The 22,571-nt window shown below is 37.4% G+C and overlaps 5 protein-coding genes across 5 annotated transcripts; 2 read left to right on the top strand and 3 right to left on the bottom strand.

The window, feature by feature from the left end:
- Positions 1 to 4,087: 4,087 nt before the first annotated feature.
- J3458_021454 (uncharacterized protein) lies at positions 4,088 to 4,543 on the bottom strand (the record flags this gene model as incomplete). The annotated part of the gene is made up of 1 exon (XM_007817954.1): positions 4,088 to 4,543. The coding sequence occupies one exon, from the start codon at positions 4,541 to 4,543 to the stop codon at positions 4,088 to 4,090; it is 456 nt and encodes a 151-aa protein (XP_007816145.1).
- A 1,563-nt stretch (positions 4,544 to 6,106) lies between these two features.
- J3458_021453 (uncharacterized protein) lies at positions 6,107 to 6,469 on the top strand (the record flags this gene model as incomplete). The annotated part of the gene is made up of 1 exon (XM_007817955.2): positions 6,107 to 6,469. One exon carries the CDS (start codon positions 6,107 to 6,109, stop codon positions 6,467 to 6,469), a length of 363 nt encoding a protein of 120 aa, XP_007816146.2.
- Positions 6,470 to 17,534: 11,065 nt separating this feature from the next.
- Positions 17,535 to 18,383, bottom strand: J3458_021452 (uncharacterized protein; the record flags this gene model as incomplete). Its single annotated transcript, XM_007817838.2, has 1 exon — positions 17,535 to 18,383. One exon carries the CDS (start codon positions 18,381 to 18,383, stop codon positions 17,535 to 17,537), a length of 849 nt encoding a protein of 282 aa, XP_007816029.2.
- Positions 18,384 to 19,985: 1,602 nt separating this feature from the next.
- J3458_021451 (uncharacterized protein) lies at positions 19,986 to 20,723 on the top strand (the record flags this gene model as incomplete). The annotated part of the gene is made up of 1 exon (XM_007817837.1): positions 19,986 to 20,723. One exon carries the CDS (start codon positions 19,986 to 19,988, stop codon positions 20,721 to 20,723), a length of 738 nt encoding a protein of 245 aa, XP_007816028.1.
- A 445-nt stretch (positions 20,724 to 21,168) lies between these two features.
- Positions 21,169 to 22,248, bottom strand: J3458_021450 (uncharacterized protein). The gene has a single exon (XM_007817836.2). It carries the CDS (start codon positions 22,155 to 22,157, stop codon positions 21,495 to 21,497), a length of 663 nt encoding a protein of 220 aa, XP_007816027.2. The 5' UTR covers positions 22,158 to 22,248; the 3' UTR covers positions 21,169 to 21,494.
- Between the last annotated feature and the right edge of the window lie 323 nt (positions 22,249 to 22,571).

Below are 22,571 nucleotides of genomic sequence, written 5' to 3'. Positions count from 1 at the left end.
AACTTCTTTTATAATATTTTAATCTTTTCTTATAATATATTTTATTTCTTTAATAAAATATCTTTAAAGTATTTTACTTAATTTAAGTATATATTAACGTATATATTTAAAAATAATTTAACTTAAAGTATAATAAGCCTTTCTATATAGCTTTTAATAATAAGAAATTAAAATAAAAGTTATAATATATAATATATTTTTATACTTTAATATTAATTATAAGAATACGTATATTTACGTTATATTAAGTAAAGTTAAGTATTTAATTATACTTTAAGTAAAAGTATTTCTTAAAGAAATATTCTATATTATTATAATAATAATATTATATCTTTTAATATTCTTTTATATAAATATAATTAATTTTAAGATAATTATTAATATTATTATTATTTAATTCTTTATTCTTAAATTAAATATAATTAAATTAAATTAATTTTTAATTATTTTAATTAAACTTATTACTTTTTTAAGGTAAGTTCTTTTAATATTACTTAAGTTATTCTTTTAAGTTAATTTATTCTTTAACTTACTTAATTAACGTAATTTTTATTTTTTTAAGTTACTTTATAATTTTATTTATTTAATTAAAAGAAAAATTAATAATAAAGTTAGGTTTTTTACTTTCTTTTTTATTTTTATTTACTTTTTTAATTATAAATTTATTTTAATATAAGCTTTACTTCTTATAATTATTTAAGTTACTCTTAAAAATACCTTTTATTAGTTTATAAATAATCTTTAAAATATACTTTTAATTTTAAAGTAAGTATTTTAATTCTAATATAATTAAGTTATAATTTATAAGTTTAAGCTTAACTTATATATACTTATTTAACTTACTTTAAAGTATAATATACTTTTTTAAGATAATTGTACTTTATAAATACTTTTTCTTATTTATAAAGTTTATAATTAAATAATTAAGTAAAGCTTTATATAAGATATTTAATTAAAAGATAAATTTTATTTATATAAAAGATTTAACTTTACTTTATAAGCTTTAATAAAAATATAATTAATAAAAAGTCTTAAAAATCTCTCTTAAATATTAAGTATTAAGACTTTTTAACTTATTTATTATAATTTTTATTTAATTTTAATTAATTATATTATATTATAAAAGAAGTTTCTTTTTAACTTTATTTTAATTATTAATAATTATAAGAGTTTTAATATACGTTTTTTTAAAAGAAGTAATATCACGTTTTAATATTTTTATCTACTTTTTCTTTAAAATAATTAAAATAATTATTTTCTTTTTAAATTTCTTTAAAAAGTTAAAGATATTCTTTTTATTAAAGAGTTTAACTTTAAAGGCTTTTTAAAATATAATTAAAATTCTTTATTTACTTAAAGTTTCTTTAAGAATTTTAATAAATCTCTTAAAGTTAAAGCTTATATTAATAAAAAAAATAAGACTTTATTAGCTTTTAACTTTAAATAAGTTTTTATTATAAATTATAATAAAATTAATTAATCTTAAAATATTTAACTTTTTAATCATAAGCTCTTTTTTCTTTAAATTAAATTTTTAAAGAGAGTATTATTAATAAAAATATAAGTTTTTCTTAATAACTTCTTATTAATTAATAATAAATAAATTAATAAAATCTTTTCTTTTAAATTCTTTTTAATTATTTAATTAATTATATTTAAGAAATATTTATATTAATTTACTTAACTTAAAAATAAGCTTTTATATCTCTTTTAAAGATAATTTTATTATAAAGATAATTTTATAAGCTAAAATAATAAATATTATAATATTATTTCTTATAATTAATTATAAGATTATAATTATTAAAAATATTATAAGAAATATTATATTCTTTTAATTAATTAATTAATTCTTTCCCTTTTTAATTCTTTTTTAATTAATTTAAGCTATTTTAAAAAAAGTTTTCTTTTTAATTATAAGTTTATTAATATTTAAAGAATAAGTATATTCTTATTTTAATTAAAAACCTTTAAGATAACTTTTTCTTTTTAGCTTAATTATAATAATCTTTATCTTATTATAATTTCTTTTTACTTAATTAAATAATTTAAATTATTTTTATAATTTACTTATTATTTCTTTTTTAGTTTTCATTTATTTTATCATAATTATAATTCTTTTATATTCTTTTAAATATAAATATTGTTAGGCTTTTCTACTTATTTAAATTTATTTTTATAATAATTAAAAAGTACCTTTTATAAGAGATTAAATAATTCTTTTTTAATAAAAATATTACTTAAGTAAAACTATTATTTTTATTAGCTTAAATATAATATATATATATACTTATAACTTTATACGTAATATTATAATTTAATTACTTTTTAATTTTTATAACTTACTTCTTAAGAATAATAAGATTCTTAAATAAGTAATAAATTAATTTAAATAAAGTAATTAAATACTTTTAAAATACTAATAATCTTAATTATATATATTATAAGTTATAGCTTATTATAAGTATAAATAAGTAATTAAATAACTTAAATAATTTAATTATATAATATAAGCTTATATAAGGTTAATTAAAAGACTTAATAAAATATTAATAAAAGACCTTATAAAATTAATTATAAAGGTAAAACTTATTAAATTAAAGACTTAAGCGTATACTTATTCTCTTATATTAATAATATAGCTATAATTAAATATACCGTTTAACTTCCTTTAACTTATAAGTATAAATACCGCTACACATTAATTAGTATAATAGAATTATTATAATAATTAATTACAGGGATAAATATAATTATTTTTATTATTAAGGAATAATTAAAATAGCCTTAATAAAGATATTTAAGAGCTTAATAAATTATATTAATAAATTTAATAATATTATTAAAGTAAAGAAAAATTTATAATAATTACCTTATTATATACTATTAAAAACCTTATATATTATAATACCTTTAATTAAATTATAACTTAACGTAAAAAAAACGTGAAAATATTAAAAGATTATAATTTACATTTAATTACACGTAAATTACGTACGAGGGTATAGTAGCCTAAATATATGTGTATTATTTACGAGGTAATATAGGTTATAGGCTTATAGCTAGAGCTATAGAAGTAGTATAGTTTTATAGTTTTATAGTTTTTATAGTTTTTAATATAATAAATAATATTAAATCTAATAAAATACTTATAAAGTTATAAGTTTATAAATAATTAATATTAATTTAAAATTATAAGCTAATATTAAAATAAGTAAGTTCTTATATACTCTTATAAGCTTAAAACTTTAAAAACTATAAAATATAATTTTTATAGTATAATATAATATAACAAGTTTTTAAAAAATTATATAATTTAATTTTTAAGCTTATTATAAGCTAAAAGAACCTACTTTTTTATATAAGTTAATTATTTATAATATAAATTAATTTATATATTTATTATTATAGTTTAAGTATTTTATTAGATTTATTATTAAATATATAAGCTTTTTTAAAAATTAAAAATATAGTTTTCTTATTAATGCTCTGGTTACAGCGCTCATACATACAGCGGCGAATAGATGGACTCCTCACACTGCCATCCTTTTTTATTCATTGCTAGGCTCGCTTTGGTGGTCGACACCCTCTTTGAGGGTGCAAGCGAAGATGGAACCTAAAATGCCAATGGGGGCGTGGCACGAGTAGGCAGCCACGGGGCCCGTACGAGCATAATTTAAACCAAGGTCTGGTAGGTGTGCTCAGAAGTCGGAACGGGCCCTGTTACGGCAGACACTAATTGAGTAGTAAGGACAGTACAGTTCGTCGGCGTATCAGTGTCAAGTGTTGGCTTGGATAAAACGAGCGGCTGGAATTACATTTAAAAGAGCGAAATAATATAAAGCTAACCACCTATTGTAATACTACTACCTGGCAGGCAGCGGTATAATAATGACCGTTGGCCTGAACAAGGGACTTAATCTTGACATAGCAAGTCCCGTAACGTGATAGTCACAACCTGAAAAGAATGTGCTTGAGCTGTTGCTAGCTAAAAAGCCCAAAGGGGACAAATCCGGCCTGCTAGCTACCTCGGCTAGGCAGCTTTAACATATAGCCCAAATACCCAATCTAGGAGATAATAATGCCCTCACGCCCGCACGCACTTATAGCCCTTTACACGAACCGTAGGCCCCAATACTTCATCATAGCCTGTGTAAGAGATCACTTTCCCGCCAACTCTGTTACACTCCCGTGCGTTGTCATCGTAGTTGTAACCCCAGGTATGTCCGATAATGGGTTCAGCGAGAGGGGTGTCCGGCTTGGGCTTGCACCATAGCGTCTTGTGTCCAATCCAGCATCCGGCGCCATAATTTTCGCAGCAGTTCCAGCCAGGGAATGTGGGATCTTCGCGATCTTCGGGGTTGCAAAGTTGAGACTTGGACTTGGACTCTGTTGTCGCGTCTGTAATGCTAAAATCATTTGAAGAAGGAGATTTTGCCAAGCAATCAGTCCATTCGCACTCCGATCCTTGACGTATGCATTTGCCGCCACTAAGAACAGCCGGCACGAAGGTAATAGCAATCGTAATAATGGTAGGCCGCATTGTAGTGGTTGATGAGAGATGATAGATATAAGAGAATAGCTGTCTAATCGTAGCAGCAGAAAGTTGAAGAAAAGAGTAGATTTCTTTCTGAATGAAAACTTCTCTATTTATCTATAAAAGAAAAACTACTCTTAGCAATTTATCCATTATTTACACGGTATTAATAAGACAAGCCTTCTTATCTTGGACCTGTGTAAAACATCTACTGGTACCACGCCCCACTTTCTTCGTACTCGTATAGTTCATAAGTAAGAGAGCTAGCTATACGAAGGCTAATAAGCTGATTCCGGAGTCTTAATTTGAATACTTGGGCTAGGTAGCGTTAAGGGCGGTGTCAGTCATAGGTTACAAGCCCGCCTCCTAGTAGCATATCTCAATATGGCCTGATGCGCATAAATAACATCTTATAAGGTGTGTGGAAGCTACTAGGGCATCCCTTCAAATGCATATCTCTTAATTGACCTTTATACTTGACTTTATTAACCTTAACTATTCATTTCTACGGGGTGTCTATTATACCTGGTAGTAATCAAGCAGAGACTCTGGTGGAACGCCAACTACTACGGTGGTCCTTGATCACCCATCATCTTGGAAGCTCCCAGTGATGCCGCTATCAAGGATGATGAAGTCAACCATTCCAACTCGACCTTGACTGGTCTTTTTGCCCAGATCAACAAGGCCGGTGTTATGACTCTTGAGCATCGCTACTGGGTTGGCAATTCTCCTGTTGGAAAGAACTTTACAGCGAGACTCTGCAGCGTCTTACCCTCGACAACGCTATCCAAGATCTCATCTATTTCGCCAACAATGTTCATCTTCCACTTGATTCCCGTGGCAAATCAAGGCCTGAGAAGGCTCCTTGGGTCCTGACTGCCTGCTCATACGCCAGCGCTCTGACGGCCTGGAATGTCCTAGAACCCGGTATCTTTTAGGCATACCATGCAATGAGCGAGGTTTCTTCATTGCTGACGGGTCCGCTGGGAGACTTTCAAGGCACCCAGCTCACCAGTTATACTAATTCTACCCGGATGTGTGATTACGTCGAGGTTAGTATATAGCCGAACCACCTCCTTGCATCTAGCATAGCATTACAATGCCAAATAGTACAGACAAGCTGACCTAAAACCTCTCCCCGGGACCAATGGACTGGGAGCAATGTTACACTCCCTGGACCAGAGGGTGTTGTTGTGCAGCTTGCGCTCGAGGGTTTTGCCAAGTTGACGAGGGAACGTGCGGCTCGTCGGAGAGTGAAACAGACCCCGATGAGCCTCTCTGGTCGTAGTCCCATCGCAATGAGCCACAGGTCTGCCGTTCACTTTACAAATTTAAGGCCTAGTATCATCTGACATCAGAATCAAAAGGTTTGAGTAGTGGCCAGGCTGGGGGCCTGGTGCAGACAACGTCCTCGTTTCCAGGGCTTGCACCCGCAACAGTACCCTGGCTCGGTGCAGAGAAAAGTTCCCTACCATCGGTAATTTCACATAGGGCCTTGAAAAGGGCCTCGCAGTCGATCAGGTGAATTTAAAGACGGGCGGCTGGAATTACGTCAACACGACACGCCTCATGTGGGTGAATGGCGAGTATGACCCCTGGACCCCGGCTACCGTCTCGTCCAAGTCGCGACCTGGAGGCCCTTTGAAGTCCTCCAAGCAGGCTCCTGTATGGATCGTTTCCAATACCAATTATGATGGCATATTTACCAGTTATAATGGTATATTTACCAATTATGATGGCATATTTACCAATTATGATGGCATATTTACCAATTATGATGGCATATTTACCAGTTATAATGGTATATTCACCAATGAAGATGGTATATTCACCCGCCAGGATGGTATATCTATCCATTATGAGGGTGTATCCATCCGTCATATTCTTTATCCAATCACTTACAACGTCGTGCACACACGCTACCCTTTGTGAATTTGGGTGGGGGGGGGGGAGTAGTGTTTCCAGCCCTTGGACATACTCAAGTCTTGTTTTCGCCAATGAGGCTCATGAACCCGTTATGCGTCTTATATCCCTCCTGAAAACAGTCAAGGACGCGCCCTGAGGATTGAGAATGTCCATGATGGCGTGAGAGACCTGTTTAGTGAGGCAGACTGGGATTTTGCTTGCTGTCTGGTCCCGCGACCAAGATGGAACCGAAGCTGCTCGAGCTTCCGTACAATGGGTATACAACGTGATTGGAGAGTTGTTGCCCTTGAGCAGCGGAGTCTACGGCGCCGACCTGGGGCCGGATCCCAGAGACACCGCTTTGGCAGCCAAAGCTTTCGGACCGAACCGGCCGCGCTTGATCCGTCTCAAGCAGATCTCGGATCCGCGAAACGTCCTGGCTTATGCTTGTCCACTGGCCAAAGCACCGATGGCGCCGACGCTCATCATTCTCGTTACAGGCAAAAGCTGCGCAGGCAAGGATTATTGCGCCGACACCTAGGTCTCCATCGTCACCAAATGTGCCCTCCAAAGCTCACAGCACGCGCAATCAGCATTGGCGACACGACCAAGCGAGAATATGCAGAGGCTGCTTGGGCCGATCTCCAACGCCTGCTTCGGGACCGACGCTACAAAGAGCAACATCGGGCTGCGTTAACGGCATTCTTCCAGGAACAGCTGCACCATCGATCTCGGCTGCGGGAAGAGCATTTTCTGGATGCGGTGAAAGACGCTATGGATGTGGACATGCTGCTTATCACAGGAATGAGGGATAAAGCACCCGTCGTAGCCTTTCGCACTTGGCCCCAAGCAGCAGACTGCTCGAGGTTAGAATTCAAGCTAGCAGTGAAACGCAACGGGCTCGTGGGGGTTGCCAAATCAGCGGCGATAACGACGACGGCATGGAGCTCTACCCGCCCAGTTTGCTCTTCAATAATGACTCTAGTCACTCGACCGGCAATGAGGCGGCAAAGAAGTTTGCCTAAACCCATCTGCTTGCTTTCTTCCACGAGAACCTGCAGCGACTGGCTAGTATGGTACGCCTAGTGCCCGGCTTCCCACGCCCTGGTCTCGATTTTCGCCACGGGCTTGACATCTCCCAGCAGCCGGGCGGGCTGGACTTGTGCACGTCCCTGCTGCAAGCTCACTTCACCGGTGACTAGGCCAAAGCTGATTTGGTGGCGTGTTGCGAGGTTGGCGGCTTTGTCTATGCGTTGGCCTTGGCCTTGCGTGTCGGCGCGTCTCTGGCATTGATTCGCGAAGCCGGTAAGCTTCCTCCGCCCACGATTTCCGTCATCAAATCCCCGTCACACATCTCGTCTTGCGCCTCCCACGGTACGGTGGAGAAGGGAATTGAGATGGGCCTGAATATAGTCCCAAGGGGCGCGTCTGTCGTGGTGGTGGATGATGTGCTTGCCACTGGGAAGACGCTTTGTGCGGTACTGCAGCTCCTAGGACCTAGATGAAGCCGGAGTCAGTGCTGACAAGGTCAATGTCATGCTTGTAGCAGAGTTCCCTATTCACCGAGGCCGGGAACTTTTGCGTCGGCGTGGCTATATGGTTTAACGGCAGAATTGGTGACATGACTTAGTCAGCACCCGTCAATGGCGTTTCTCAAACGGGCACGAGTGTTAGGGTTAGGGTCAGCTTCACAGTGGATACTACATTGAATAGAAATAGAGTAACCTTTTGACTTCCATAGTTTATTTGGACACTAAAAAAACTTTAGATAATTTGATTCCGAAGAACACGATAACTCTCTCCCTTTAAAGGCCAAATACCCCATCCTTTTTATGAAGAGCTCCACTACTAATAGGCCGTAGATATCGCGTTCTTCTTGCACAGCGTGTTTTCTGCATACTGCTATTATCTTCAAAAAAGTTAACAAGGTGGTCGGTTGGAGCCGACAAGTCCCAGCCATCAAGATGTCCCGAGAGTAAACAGGGATCAAGTTCCCCGTTCTAACCCTTGTGTATGACGTAGTGACAAGCACTCACAATGCAGCCACGGCCGACTTTGCATGGCTGATTGCCATGAGAAGAAGTCCACAGATCCATTCTAGTCAAGGTAGTTTTACGCACCACATGTAGATTCCTGGTCTCTAAGGTAGCGTAGGAGACCAGGGCCCCATGTGTTCTGTTCCTATCGTTGAGCCATCTCTTTGAGATTGACCGGTCGGCGGAGGAAGAACCGCCGGATAAGAACAAAAGGGGGACGGATAATGAGACAATTGATGCGAAAGGATTCTCCACATTCTGTTTCCCCGCATAGGCAAGCGAAGTCTCCCCAAGGTGAACTTGACTCATGGCTGCAGATCTGGAATTGGGTGTGCTCGAGGCCGGGTCTGCGCAGGACTCGATAAATCTCTGACAAGGCATTCCATCAAAAACCAGCCACATCCTTTCCATTCACCGCAAGTTAGCTCAATTATTGATGTGATTTGTCTGTGTTACTGAAAAAGGGGGGTGCCAAGGTCACGCGGATCATCTAGAGGGTGAGACATGCTGCCACCGCGGTACCATCGCCGTATGAACTATATTGATCCGATGAAAGAAATACAGAGTTAAAAAGCCCCCAGAAGCTAAACTGGCGCGTCAAGTCGGTTATGATAGTTGCGGTGGTGAGAAGTTCAGCAAGTCGTAGACATAGAGAAGGGATGAGGCCATCGTATCCAACCTCGGAGTACAAGAACTTACAATGCGTCGCGGTATGGATGCCCAGTAGTAGTAAAGTTGTACAACTCTTGGCAATAATCTCGAAACGTTTCGGTGCAGCTATTGCAATGGGACATGGTAACGATGGCCCACGCCAAGATTTGGCGGGTTGGGCGGGAGACTGTCGATTCCCAACAGTCTGCAGTCGGTGCAAAGAATTCGGAGAAGGGTACTGGTTCGGCCCGTATGGTTTGGTGACTTGGCGAAATAAATAATAGTTTTAGTGTGCGCGAGAATAGCCTCGTGGTTCTCTCATTCCTAAGGCTTTTGCTATAGCATCAAAGCAGAGGCCAGCAGCAGGTTCCAGGACTATGGATAACCTCAACTCAAAGAACTGGCTTGTAACAATGTCTCCTCTGCCCTCTCGTGTCCTGGTTGGATGGAATACGTACGCATCATGATGCTTTTGGAGGGACTTGGGCATCACTAACAGCTGCTGTACATACGCAGATGGTAACGGCCCTTGCTCGCGGCATCTCCACGCAACATCCGTAAACATATGCCAGTCCAACCAGAATACAGACTATGTAGCTGTCATGCCGGCAGATATGTTGTGACTGCTGACGAGTCAACAAGCCAACACTGACCGAAAGGCAAGAGGGGATATTATTGTCACACAGCAGGCCGGGTAAACATGGCCCTCTAGCTGCAGCTCGTTCCCATGAGCTGCCCGACTTCCGACTTCCGACATTCTTCATCCATTCATTTCAGAAGATGCGGCGCCATTGAAGATATAAAGGAGGTCTCACGCCGTCTTCAAGGACCAGACAACTGAAACTCCACCGCCCAGCCATACACTTGATATTCAATCACTCCCAACAAGCATTATTTCATCTGAAACAAAGTCAAAGCCTTATCAAAATAGCCTTCCAAAATGCACTTTAATTCATTCACCCTTCTCTGCATGGCTACTGCTATCGCAGCTTCTGGCTCAGCTATGGCTATTCAAGGTTGTGAGCGAAGTTACAGCTATTGCGGCTGGGTGCTCCGTAATGATTTCGGTAGGATCAGCCAAGCGAATAATGCCATAGAGACAGTTGTCAAGTTTTGGATATTTCATGCTAACGTTAATTGACAGGTTGGGACGCAAGAGCAGTCCCCGACCTAAACGGGATTTACTACTGCGATTCCACCTACAACGCCATTTATATTGATCATTGTGGTGGAGGCTGTGCGGGACCAGTTGCTCATTGTGCGTAGAACATGCTACACGTCTGAGCTCCGGTTGCATCGACTGGTCATATATCCCGGGAAATGACTGTCAGCCATCACCAAAGTCGGCCAACTCTTTCATAAATCTCGGGCAAGCCTACACTTGACCTGGCCTATTTTTCCTTCTTCCAGTCTTATTTTTACTACTGGCCCGCTTTAACCTTCTTTGACTACTGCTGTGGAATGCTCCTTAGATGATTGGAATTCTGGTTCTCGAGCTAAGAATGACAATTAGTGTTGGCAGTTTTTGGTTTGGAGACTGCCGTCTGCCTTGGCGTTGGTTCTGACCTTCTTTTAGGTATCCCTATGTCATAGTGCAAATGCAAAGGAAGTTCTTAGCAGCATTGATAATAATATAAAACGACATATGTTGCGGTCTGAAACCCCTCGCAATCATATCGTGATGTCAACTACTGTGTATGGTACATCATAAGCCATTACGGTATATCATATCGAATCGTCATGAAGTCGAAAATAATCACCGGGCCTCCAACATCCCCAACATCAAATCATGCAAATACAGGCACCCTACGTATCGGCTTCGGCGTTACAATGTCCAACCAAGTGACAACTAATCCAACAAAACTCATTACTGAGGTCTCGAGAAAACTTCGTGCGAGTCCACTGCAATGCATACTCGGAGTTTTCTAGGATGGGCTTGTTGACAAGATCATGAGCCACGGGGCTCGACTGGGGGTCCGCATGGAAGCACCCGATACCCGACAATTGTTACCACAAGATCTAGACAGAGGTCCCTATGAGCATTATAAATAAGGTGAGCGCAAGAATTGGAAGTTGGATGGGGTGACAGTGAGGAGCAGTGGAAAGGAGGCATCAAAGAAAACACATTGAGTACAGGTGGTACGGAATTTATACACTCTAGTCATTGATAGAGAAATAATTTACACTTGGTAGTACTTCGCCTATCACGTTAACAGCTATGGAAGCAGATTGAATAGTGGAATTATCCTTGATTAAAGCTATCTGGGTACGAATAACAGGCCCTTATTTATAGATATAAAGGTCGACTAATAGGTTACCTAGAAAGTAATTAATCTAAGGGGTTCTACGGTATTTAGCTATTAAAGGTTTAGCTTTAATATAATAGTAGTGTACGCCTTCTTTTAAGGCTTTTCGTATAATTAAAAAGCAGCTATTTAAGGCATTTTAGGGCTTATTAGGGTCCCTAATAAATAATAGCTATTTTCTATTAAAAGGGGCCTTTAACGTTAATATACCCCTCGTAAATTAGATTAATAGCTAGCTATTAAAGCTATTAATAGCTATTAGGGTAAGCTAGATTAGTTAATTTAAGCTCTTTTAATAATGCTAATAATATTAATAAGCTTTAATTACTTAATAAAGCGGTTAAATTATTAGCCTATTAGGGTCTTTATTAATTTATTAGCTAAATTATTAGCGCTTTAAACGAATTTAATATTAAAGGTCCCTTATTAATAGGCTTATTAAATCTAGCTATTATAAATATTAATATAATAAAGAGTAGTCTTAAGCCTTAAAAGATTACTATTAATAAGCTAAATTATCTGTAAGTTATTACATTATATTATAGGCTTTAGATAATTTAGTTAAAGGTTTAGCTATTAAAAAAGCCTAGATATTATAATAGTCTCTTTAATTATATGTGTAAAAGCTAATAATTTAGCTTTAATAGACGATATTATAACTGTATTTTACTTGCTAGCTATTTAATTAATAAGTCTATTAAATAACTGAATTATTAAGCCTTATAACGACTTTTAAGTCTATTAGTCGTTTATAAATACGGTATTAAAAGCTATTTAAAGCTCTAGGTTATCGGGATTTTTATTGAATTTAATCGCTAGGTATCACGTTAAATACAGGTACTTAATAACTTAATTAGCGACTTATTAGTGGATTTCTAACGAATTAAAGAGGAATTTAGCTAGCTTAACTACTAGTTTAGCTATATTAGGTCTTCTAATAACTATAATATAATTAATAGAACCGATTATCTACTAATATTAATGAATTTAATTAGTAGTTATAATACCTAGATTAGATTTTAATTAATTTTTAGGTATTAAACTTTCTTTAAAGCTATCTCTCTTAAGAATATTAAATTTTGTAGCTAGTTTTTTAATATAAAATCCTAATATAATTAAAGCTTATAAGTAGCCCTATCTTAAAGGACTTAAATACCTAAAAACTATTATAGCTTACTAAGGTCCTTTATATTATAGGTTAATTTAAGCTTTTAAATCATTTAATTAGTAGCTTTAAAAGCTACCTAATAGTATAAAAAAACGATATTATTAACGTAGAAAAAGACCGTTAATATTAGGCTATTAAAGATATAAGAGTCTTTTAAATAAGGTGTTAAATCTAATAGCTTAAAGGTCTTACTAAGAGACTATTACTATAATAAGGCTAACCTTTATAGCCCGTATAGGGCTTATAGTAGCCTTATTATTTAACCGGGCCTTTTAAAGCCTTTAAGAAATTTAACGTAAACTTCTTCGTTAATTAAGCTATTTATAAAGGTATTTACTACGTTAAATTACCTAGCTTTAAGGTTAAATTTAGCTATAATAGCTATTAAAGTTTAAAATAACCTTTTAGCTAAGGTTATAGCGTAGGTCTTCTTATTATTAGGTAGTTAAAGGTTATCTTATACGTATAAACGGGCCTTAAATTTATTAACGAATTCGTATTTATCGTATTTATATTTAAACACCTTAAGTTAATAGTAACGGGTAATATAACTATTTTATTTAATTAAGTTAAATAAGTTAAAAGGTCTCTTAGCTAGTTAGGGTATTATATTAAGCTTAAGTAGCCTTTTTAAATTTAAGCTTATAAAGGTACTTTTATAGCTCTTTTTAATATTAAGGTTTAAGTAGTAGGCTTCTTTTATATAGCCTTTTAAGCCGTTTAATTAAAAAGCTATTATAAAAGCTACTAAGAGCCCTATTAGAAATCCGTTATAACTATTAAGGCCCTTTAAATTAATTAAAAGGCTCTAATAAAGCTAGTATTAAAAGGTCTTAATAAGAGCCACTTATATTAGATTTAAAGTCTTTAAAAGTGTTAGATTTAAATAACTAACTTTCTTTCTAATTAGCTTAAAGGCCTTAAGTATTAAGTTTAATAATAAATCGTATCTTATTAGTATTATTATTATTATTAGACTTAATATAGGTTAAAGATTTAAGCTATTATAGCTTTTATAGTTAAATTTAATAAATTTAGCCTTAATAAAAGGTTTTTTTATTAAAGGTTATATCTTTAACTCGTTTAACTTTTAATTTTAATGGAATTTATATATAAAAGATATTAGTTAAGTTATATTTAATAAGGTAGCTAATTTTTACGTGAGCTATTATCTTAAGAGCTCGTTTTTAAATGCCTTAAAGGGCTTTCTAGGTTATTAAATAGGCCCTATAATTATACGCGATTAAATGTGTAATATTAGGCCTATTTAAATAACCTATATCGCGATTATTTAATTAGAGCTACTATTAAAGCTATTAGAAGAGTGTCTTTTAGTTTAAGCCTTATTATAGTAATAGATTATAAAGGTAAGTAATAGCTTTTTAAATTTTAGGCTATAATCTAGTAGAAAGGTTAGCTATTAGTTGTATTATACGAGCTTTTAACCTTAAAACACTCTTAAACCTTTTAATAGGGCTGTTTTAAGTAGGTGTATATAGTAATATAGGCTTATTAATAATCCCTTTATAGTTAATCTAAGCCTTATAAGCTATTTAAAGGCTTCTATTATTATTCTAATAGATTTAATAAATACCTAGTTAATACTACCTTTAAATTTAAGCCTTAAATAATTAAAGGGCTAATAATAGGGTATTTTAAGTGGTATTTTTAAGCTTAAAGACCGTTAAAAGGCCTAAGAATTTATCTTTAACTATTAGAGCTATTAACTTATTATTATAGCTAGGCTTAAATTAAAAGATATTAATGTAAATCCTTTAAAAGAGTCTTAGACTCGTTATTTAAGAGCTTTTATAAGAGATAACCCTTTTAGCCTTAGCCTTAAAATAGGCTTTATAATTAATTTATATAGGGCCTTAAATCTTTAACCTAATAGTCTATTAGACCAGATATTTAAGGCTATTTACGTTTAAGTAGCCTAGCTATTAGTGCTAGAGGTTAGTAGAGGCTATTTTTTAGGGTTAAGGTAGCGTTAAATTAAATTAAAAGCTTTTAATTTCATAAATTTCATTGAATTTAATAATAGGCTACTTAAAACGACGTCTTATATAAAAGATAACCTTATTATCCTTTAATATAGCTTTTATAACTAGGTTCTAATTATAGCTCTTTTCTAGAAAGCTATCTAGTAAGGCTATATTTATGTGAAAGGTTAGAATAAAAGCTACTTACTCTAGCTAAAAGAGCTCTATTTGTATTTATAGAGAGACCTTTTTATAGCCTTTAATTTAGAGCTTTATATCGCTTATAAAGGCTTCTTTAAGCTATTAAAGAACTTAATAGTTAGTAAATTAATTAAGGTTATTATAAATATATGTGTTTAACCTAGAATCTAAGATAAAAGAGTCCCTTAAAGAGTAAATATTCTTATAAATTAACTAGATAAATAACGCGGTTACTTACTTCATGTAATTTAACCTATACTTTAATTAATTATAGCCTTTTTCATTGATTTAAGCGTTTTTAGCGTTTTTAGCGTTTTTAGCGTTTTTAGGCCCTTTAGGCTACTCTTATTTTTTAATCTTTTAAGCCCTCTAATATCTAGACCTTTATAGGCTTTATTATTTATTGATTTTTTAGGCTTTTAATTCTCGTAAAAAGCGTTTATTAGCTTCTCTAATTAATGCTTATAAAAAGTATTTATAAGCTTCTTTGATTTAGTGCTATTAAGGCCTAGATTACCCTAGCGCTTGTAGAAGGCCTTTATCTTGTAAAGAACCTTATTAATAAGGGCCTTTATTTTAAAGAACACCTTATTATTATTATTAAAGTTAGCTTAAAAACGCGATACCTTTTATTTTTAGGTTTTCCTATTACTTTTAATTAATTTAATTGAAAGCTTATTAATAAGCTTAATTAACTTTTACCTTAATAGATAGGTTTAATAGCTTCTATTAAATTTAAGCTTTAATTTTAGCGTTAGGCTTTTATATTAGATCTTTAAGAGGCTCGTTTAGGTATAAACACTTATAATCAGAGCATTGGAAGTAGTGTAGTTTTCTAGTTTTGTAGTTTTTGTAGTTTCGAATATAAAAAATTATATTAAATCTAATAAAATACTTATAGAATTATAAGTTTTACGAATAACTAGCATAAATCTAAAATTATAAACTTATAATAAAAAAAGTGGGTCCTTATATACTATTATAAGCCTAAAACTTCAAAAACTACATTTTGTAGTTTTTGTAGTGTAGTGTAGTGTAGTAAGTTTTTAGAAAACTATATAATCTAGTTTTTAAGCTTACAAAAAGCTAAAGGGACCCACTTTTTTAAATAAGCTGATTGGCTATAATATTAGCTATTTTATGTATTTATTATTATAATTTAAGTATTTTATTAGATTTATTATTAATTATTTAAGCTTTTTTAAAAAATGAAAATGTAGTTTTCTTGTTAATGCTCTGCTTATAATAGTAGTATTTCTAATTATAGAGGCACTTTAAAGCTGTCTTTAACCTTTTATTTGTAGGTTAGCTAGGTGCCTATAATACATTTAAGGTCTCTAATAATAATAGGCTTCCTTAAAAGGTAGAGGATAAAGAACCGCTCTTACCTTTCGTAGCCTTTTAATGCTAGTAATACTATTTATATAGATTACTAATTTAAAAGCTATCTAGGACCTTATCTATTTAACCTTTCTTATTAAGGTTTAAGAGGTTTAAGATATAATTATTCTAGTAGCTTAAAAATATAAAGCTAATTAAGGCTATTACAGCTATAAAATCTAGGGTTAGTTAAAGCCCTTTCGTATTAGGTAGGTTAATTTAGCGAGCTTCTACTAGCACCTTCTACTAGCTTATAATTTAAGCCTTAATTTTCGTACGATTAGCGCCCTTTAATACCGATTTATATTTTAATAGAACCTCTCTTTTATATTCTTATAATATGGGTTATAAGCTTATAGCCGAGCTTATAGCAGCTCTAGTTATCTTAAAACGCTATTTTTAGTAGCTATTATATTATAATAACTACTAATAGTCTTTATAATAAATTACTAAGTAATTAAAAGGGCCTTTTAATACCTTTAGTAGGCTTAAATATTAACCTAATAGTTATTTATAAGGAATTTAAGCCTCTTAAATTAAACCTTTTTAAGGTTTGTAATTATTATAGCCTTAGAGTTAATATTACTAGGTTAGGGTTTTTTTAAAGGGATAATAGCTACCTTATTAGGCTATTAAGGGTTAATTAAATGCTAAATACCCTAATTAATAGCGTACTTTTTAACGATAAAAATCCACTAAAACTAGCTTTTTAAACCTATTAAGGTTACTAATAAAGGACCTTTAATATTTATAGCTAGGTTAATTAAGTCTTTTATTAAAGACCTTAAATATATTATAATTTAACGTTAAAATATCTTAAATTTAATAGTAAACTAAGCTTATAATTATTACGTTAATAGCTATAAAAGTAGATTAAATAGTGGAATTATCCTTAATTAAAGCTATTTAGATACGAATAATAGGCCCTTATTTATAGATATAAAGGTCAACTAATAGGTTACCTAAAAAGTAATTAATTTAAGGGGTTCTACGGTATCCAGCTATTAAAGGTTTAGCTTTAATACGGTGGTAGCGCGAGCCTTCTTTTAAGGCTTTTCGTACAATCGGAAAGCAGCTATTTGAGGCGTTTTGGGGCTTATCGGGGTCCCCGATGAATAGCAGCCATTTTCCATTGAAAGGGGCCTTTGGCGTTGATATCGCCCGTTACTCTCGCCTCGTGACACTGCATGCAACTAAGTGATTTCCATTCACTTACACAGGAAATCTGTCAATGTGGGCTTCCTTGACGAATGGGCTTGGAGAGATAACATGATCAACAAGTCACTCTTACAAAATTCCATACCCTGATTTACAAGGGCGAATAGGAAGTATACAGGTCCATCTCCATCATCTCATCAGTACTACGGGTCAAATCACGACAACCATCTTCTGCCCTCCTCCTCCCTGCTCCAGATTATCATGAATTTCCTGCAGTTGGTCGAGGCGGAACTCTTTAACTGGGACTTTAATCTCCCCCTTCTCAACTGCCTGGATTAGTTTGGCCCATGGCAATGCCATGAAGTCCTTTGGGTCACCTGAGTACCCTGTGAGACGCCGACGCTCCGGCAGATCTGTAATGGGCGAAAAGTCATCCATTATCCACTCCCCGCCCTGTATGCCAGTCATGCAGACCATGCCCTTGGGGCGCAGGCATCTGATACTATCTTTGAGAGTTTTTGTGCCAATCAGCTCCAGTACCTTGTCGAATCGTGCAGGAGCCTGCTTGGCAATGTTCCCATCGTCAATAAAGATCTCGTCGGCCCCGTAGTCTCGCAGCATCTTCTCCCTGGCACCAGAGCGTGTCGATGCCGCCACACTCCCGGCGCCCAGATACCGCGCGAGCTGGATCGCCGTGAGGCCGACGGAGCTCGTGGCGCCACGGATGAGGATGCTTTCGCCGGGCTGGAGTTCCAACGCTTGAACAAGCGAACCGTACGCCGTTTGAAACATCTCTGGCATGGCGGCAATCGTGGCGATGGGGAGCGTAGTCGGTGGGATACGGGAAACATTCGCCTTCCACGGGCAGGCATATTCGGCGTAAGATCCATGGATGTGTCGTCCCAGCCCTCCCATGCAGGTTGCGATCCTGGTGCCGATGGGCAGGTCGTCCGCGTCTGCTTCAGAGCCAGAAGGATACCCAGCAACTTCGCCAACAAGTTCAATGCCCAATATACGAGGAAATTCAACGCTCGGCGAGTGACCTTGGCGAGTGTACATTTCTGAAAATCAAGACAACAGCAGGTCCGTTAGGTAACATTAAGTCGGTGTGTGTTAAGGCGAGACGTACCAGCACGGTTGATTCCAAAGCCAAGGACCTTTACAAGGACTTGTCCTTCCACTGGAGTGGGCAAAGGAATATTTTGAATCCTTAGCACGGAAGTTGGGCCCGGCGAGTTGCAAACTACGGCTCTCATGGTTCCGGCCGCTGTCGAGGACATTTTTGGGAGAGGATCTAAAACCGTGCTCATGACCTTGACGTGGAAAATTCAAGAGACATCACTTGCGAGAGAATTACGTTCACTGTGTCGACCATGGCTGCCCCCGCGAATCTAGGCTATGAGACCAATTTACAAGAACTCTAATATTGTTACGTCAGCTATCGCGCTCTAATTATATGGAGACAGTGGCAAGTGGCGGCCCCTCCATAATACTCGGGGGCATCGGAGGTTTGCTGTAGATAGGGTGGTCAAATACGTAACGAGAGTAAAGCATATTTGCCATCGAGGCTCCCACATGTAGATGCTGGAGTGCCCACCTCGACTATGAAGTCTTGCAGCGTGCTGTCACCAGACTAGCTATATCCGAAGCTCACCCAGCGATACCAAGCTTCGGAGACCGGCTTTATTAGTCGTTTCGCCGTACACCAAGTGCTAGCGGTGTTGCAAAGATTATATGACCTATGAGATATCTCGTCTGCCACCGCATCTTGGCTTGGTCGACGGCAGTTGCCGATACAGTGGTGGAGAGGTCAGCATGCCCCAAATGTCGGTCCGTATTTCCTCGCCTTGTGTTGGCGACAGGGCGAGCTCGAGTCAGCCTGCCTTATGTCCAGGCCCAGGCGGTTAAGATGGCCAACGACAAGATTGAATGGCTTATCGTGACACAGCGAGTGATGCAGCAGCAAGTCATATTACTATCCTTGTATATATGAAGGAAACTGTAATGAACATCATGTTTCATTTATCAGAGGTGGCCGGACGACATATCCCAAAAAGCAGCACATGACTGAGGCATACGACAGGGTCTCCAGGTGAGAAGACGGGATCTCGGGGTATGATAGGTTCAAACGGAACGGGAAGAAGCTCTTCTTAGACAAGTTGACTAATAACGCTGACACGGCACAGGTGTGGCGGCGGAAAGGTTGTAGGCTGAAGTGATCTACATATAATACTACCCCATAAAGGACCATTTGGCTTACTACTTGGGCAGAAACAAAGCCTGTGTTTCAACCTGTCAAGATACATTTCAGTCACAGTAAGTCGCTTAGACATATCCTATATAACGCCATATCAAGTCATTCGTCAAGTTGTCCTGGAGAGAGATTCTCCAACGTAATGGAGTTTTCCTGAAACTGACTAATTGCAAATCATTCAAAAAAGCAACTAGTTCTCGTGACGTGTTCTTTTTCCCAACACTCCTGGCTGTGTAGATGTATGTCTCGGCACATTTGCCGAGCCAAGGTGAATGTTGCCATTACACCGTGACGAAACAAGTATTAAAGGAGGACGATGCCTTAACCGTTTGTCCTGCTCGCACAAATACTCTACACAAATATTTCACTACTGTTTGTAATACGCAGCATCTTGACACATACAAACCATGAGATTTATTGCCTTGATCCCTTTGCTAAAGGCCGCTGGCGCGGTGCAGATGGTCCATCTGGGCTGGGAAGCAGCAAATGTCCCAGCCAGTGGGCTCCAAGATGTTACGTTTCCCATGGCGATGCCAAAGGCGCCACACGAATCAGGCTACTATTTTGAGCAGGCCGTTTCATTCCAAAATGTTCCCAGCGGGTACCCCAACACCGTCATCTATACCGGCCTACAGCCCAGACCGGATCAAAACGGGCAAAGCATCGTGCATGCCACCTACTCGAGCTTCTTCCCCAACAGCACGACGACAGACGCAAACTGTCACCCCGGTGCTGACAACGGGCCTGGCGTGTCCTGCGCGATTGATGTGCAAGCGAGCTACGACGACACGTATCATTTGCAGATCAACGTCACCAAACAAACTTACAACGGCACACTTGTCAACCAAAGAACCAAGCAGGCTTGGCACATGGGGTCCTTCGACTTGCCAGACGGTGTCAGCGGAATGCAAGGAGGGTACTGGGTAGGGTTTGTAGAGTACTACTACACCGGACTTGGCGACTGCTCCAAATACCCCTATACAGCTGCAACTTTTGGCACTCCGTTGACTTCAGCAGCCGGAGTGGAGATGAGCTTAACTGCTCCCTGGAAGGATGGCAGCTGCGGGAGCGACATGCCGTGGAGCGTAACTTCAACCGTTCCCGGAACATACGAAATCACTGTTGGGGAGCAACAGAGCAAGTAGCGTGGCTACAACCGGCAGCAAGTCGTGACCTGTTTGGATTGCGCTGAAGCTGGATAAGAGTTTTCATTCGATTCCAGGCCAAGATTTGGCCATGGGGAGATCTGCCGGTGCTTGCGCAAGATCCAGTGTCTCTCGTCTGACCAGTATTTACATTCTCATTAGTATATTCGCAGATAGTTGAGCTACCAAAGCCTGAATAGCCTGCTTTGAACGTAATGGCTCGTGGCTCCGTGACTCTCATGTACTGTATCCGTATGATACGTCTCTTTATCGAGCATTTTGTGTGGTTATGGCAGTTACAACGAATCACTATGTAGTTATGGACTTAGGACTTGCATTACATTTTTGTCGTTTATATCGGGACTGCTCCCCAAGCCCTGATAGACGGTGGCGATAAAAAAGCTGTCGTTACTAAGAAATCGTCCGCATGTATCTAATAGAGCGAGGGCGGCAAGTATTATAATTTCTATTTGTTTCAGATTAGGTTGCGGGTAGCAGCGCTCGTGCTAGCATTAAATAGCGTTAAATTTAAAAAAAAAAAAAAGGAAAAAAGGAAAAAATGAAAGAAAAGACAAAAAGAAAAATGGAGAAGGACCTAGGTTCCTAAAAACAGCTCTCCGAAAATCACATCTACAAAAGCAAAGCCAGTTATAGCAGAACAAGAGCACATTCGTTTCCTCGTGGCATACCAGCAAGGAGTCATAAGCTAGCTACAAATTGAATTGGACAACTATTTCCTCGTTGCCCGAATCGGGCGAGCACCAAATAGAGCTAAGGCCACATTTCCTTGTAGTCTTTCCTCAAGACCACGGCCAAGGCTGTGCGAAGTTGCTCCGCCCACTCTTCACGATCCTCAAAGCTGCCCGCAAGAATCTGGGCAATGACTCGGTCCAGATCCCCGGCAATGTCCGCCTCGGGTTTGGATGCCCAAAGTACCCTCGCCATGACGGCATATCCGCTAGTCAGCAGTTCAAGCCCAGGTGCGGGTGCAGCATGATACTTGTCAGAGGCGGCCGAGAAGCGAGCAAGCGCCTCTTCAAAGTTTCCCAGCACCAGGTCGAACGCGCCGACGAGCCAGGCGCCTGTGCCGACCTGGATTGGACCAAGTCTCAGTCTGTCAACCAGAGATGCCGAGCGCAGGGCCAGATGCTTTGCTCTGAGAAGAGTAGGCTTGTCCAGCAAGGGTCCGTCGCGTTGCCAGCCCGGCCAGGCATCGGCCGCAACATTGAAGGTGAAGCGCTGGGCAGCGGTTAACGCTTCATTCTCGTCTGCAGACCCGTTGATGGTCTCGCCAATCTGGCTTTCTATACTGTCGGCGGCATAGTTGGCCGCAGTGATGGCCGCTGCGGCATCTCCTCTGCTCCGAGCCTCTTTGACTTTGTCCACCTCGCCATTCCAAGACGGCGCGGGACGAGGGGGACGACTAGCTGACATGGGCAGCGGTGGTAATTTCGCTCTGCAAAGTGCTTTGTACTGCGGGCGTCTTGTCGAGAGTGTTGGCAAAGAGATGCCGGGCAAAGACGAGTCTGGTTTGTTGGGGAGGGGAAAGGCAGCCGGTGTTATATCCGTCAATACAACATTCAGCTGCACATGTGCTGACTCTTGACCAGCTAAATGACCATGCAATGATGTGAATTGCCGTGAATGTGGACCTGAACCAATTACATGCAGCAGCCGAATCCGAGTCTTGCCAGCACCACGTTTTGATTCTCCTCTTTGCTGTCGAGACAGGCCGTCCCAGCCATGTGGCACCGCAAGCTTACCATTTGCCAATGGTTCATTTCAGATTACTGTATTCTGGAATCTTTACTTGTCTACTATCTAGTACAAACATTTGAAGGCATTACC

Source organism: Metarhizium acridum (assembly GCF_019434415.1).
Source record: "Metarhizium acridum strain ARSEF 324 chromosome Unknown scaffold_579, whole genome shotgun sequence".
Lineage (NCBI taxonomy): Eukaryota > Fungi > Ascomycota > Sordariomycetes > Hypocreales > Clavicipitaceae > Metarhizium > Metarhizium acridum.
Note: the sequence above shows the minus strand (reverse complement) of the source record. Positions and strands in the feature narration are given on the sequence as shown.

Bases quoted from the DNA above. Each gene is read 5' to 3' on its own strand.
- J3458_021450 (XM_007817836.2), bottom strand. From the start codon at position 22,157: ATGTCAGCTAGTCGTCCCCCTCGTCCCGCGCCGTCTTGGAATGGCGAG.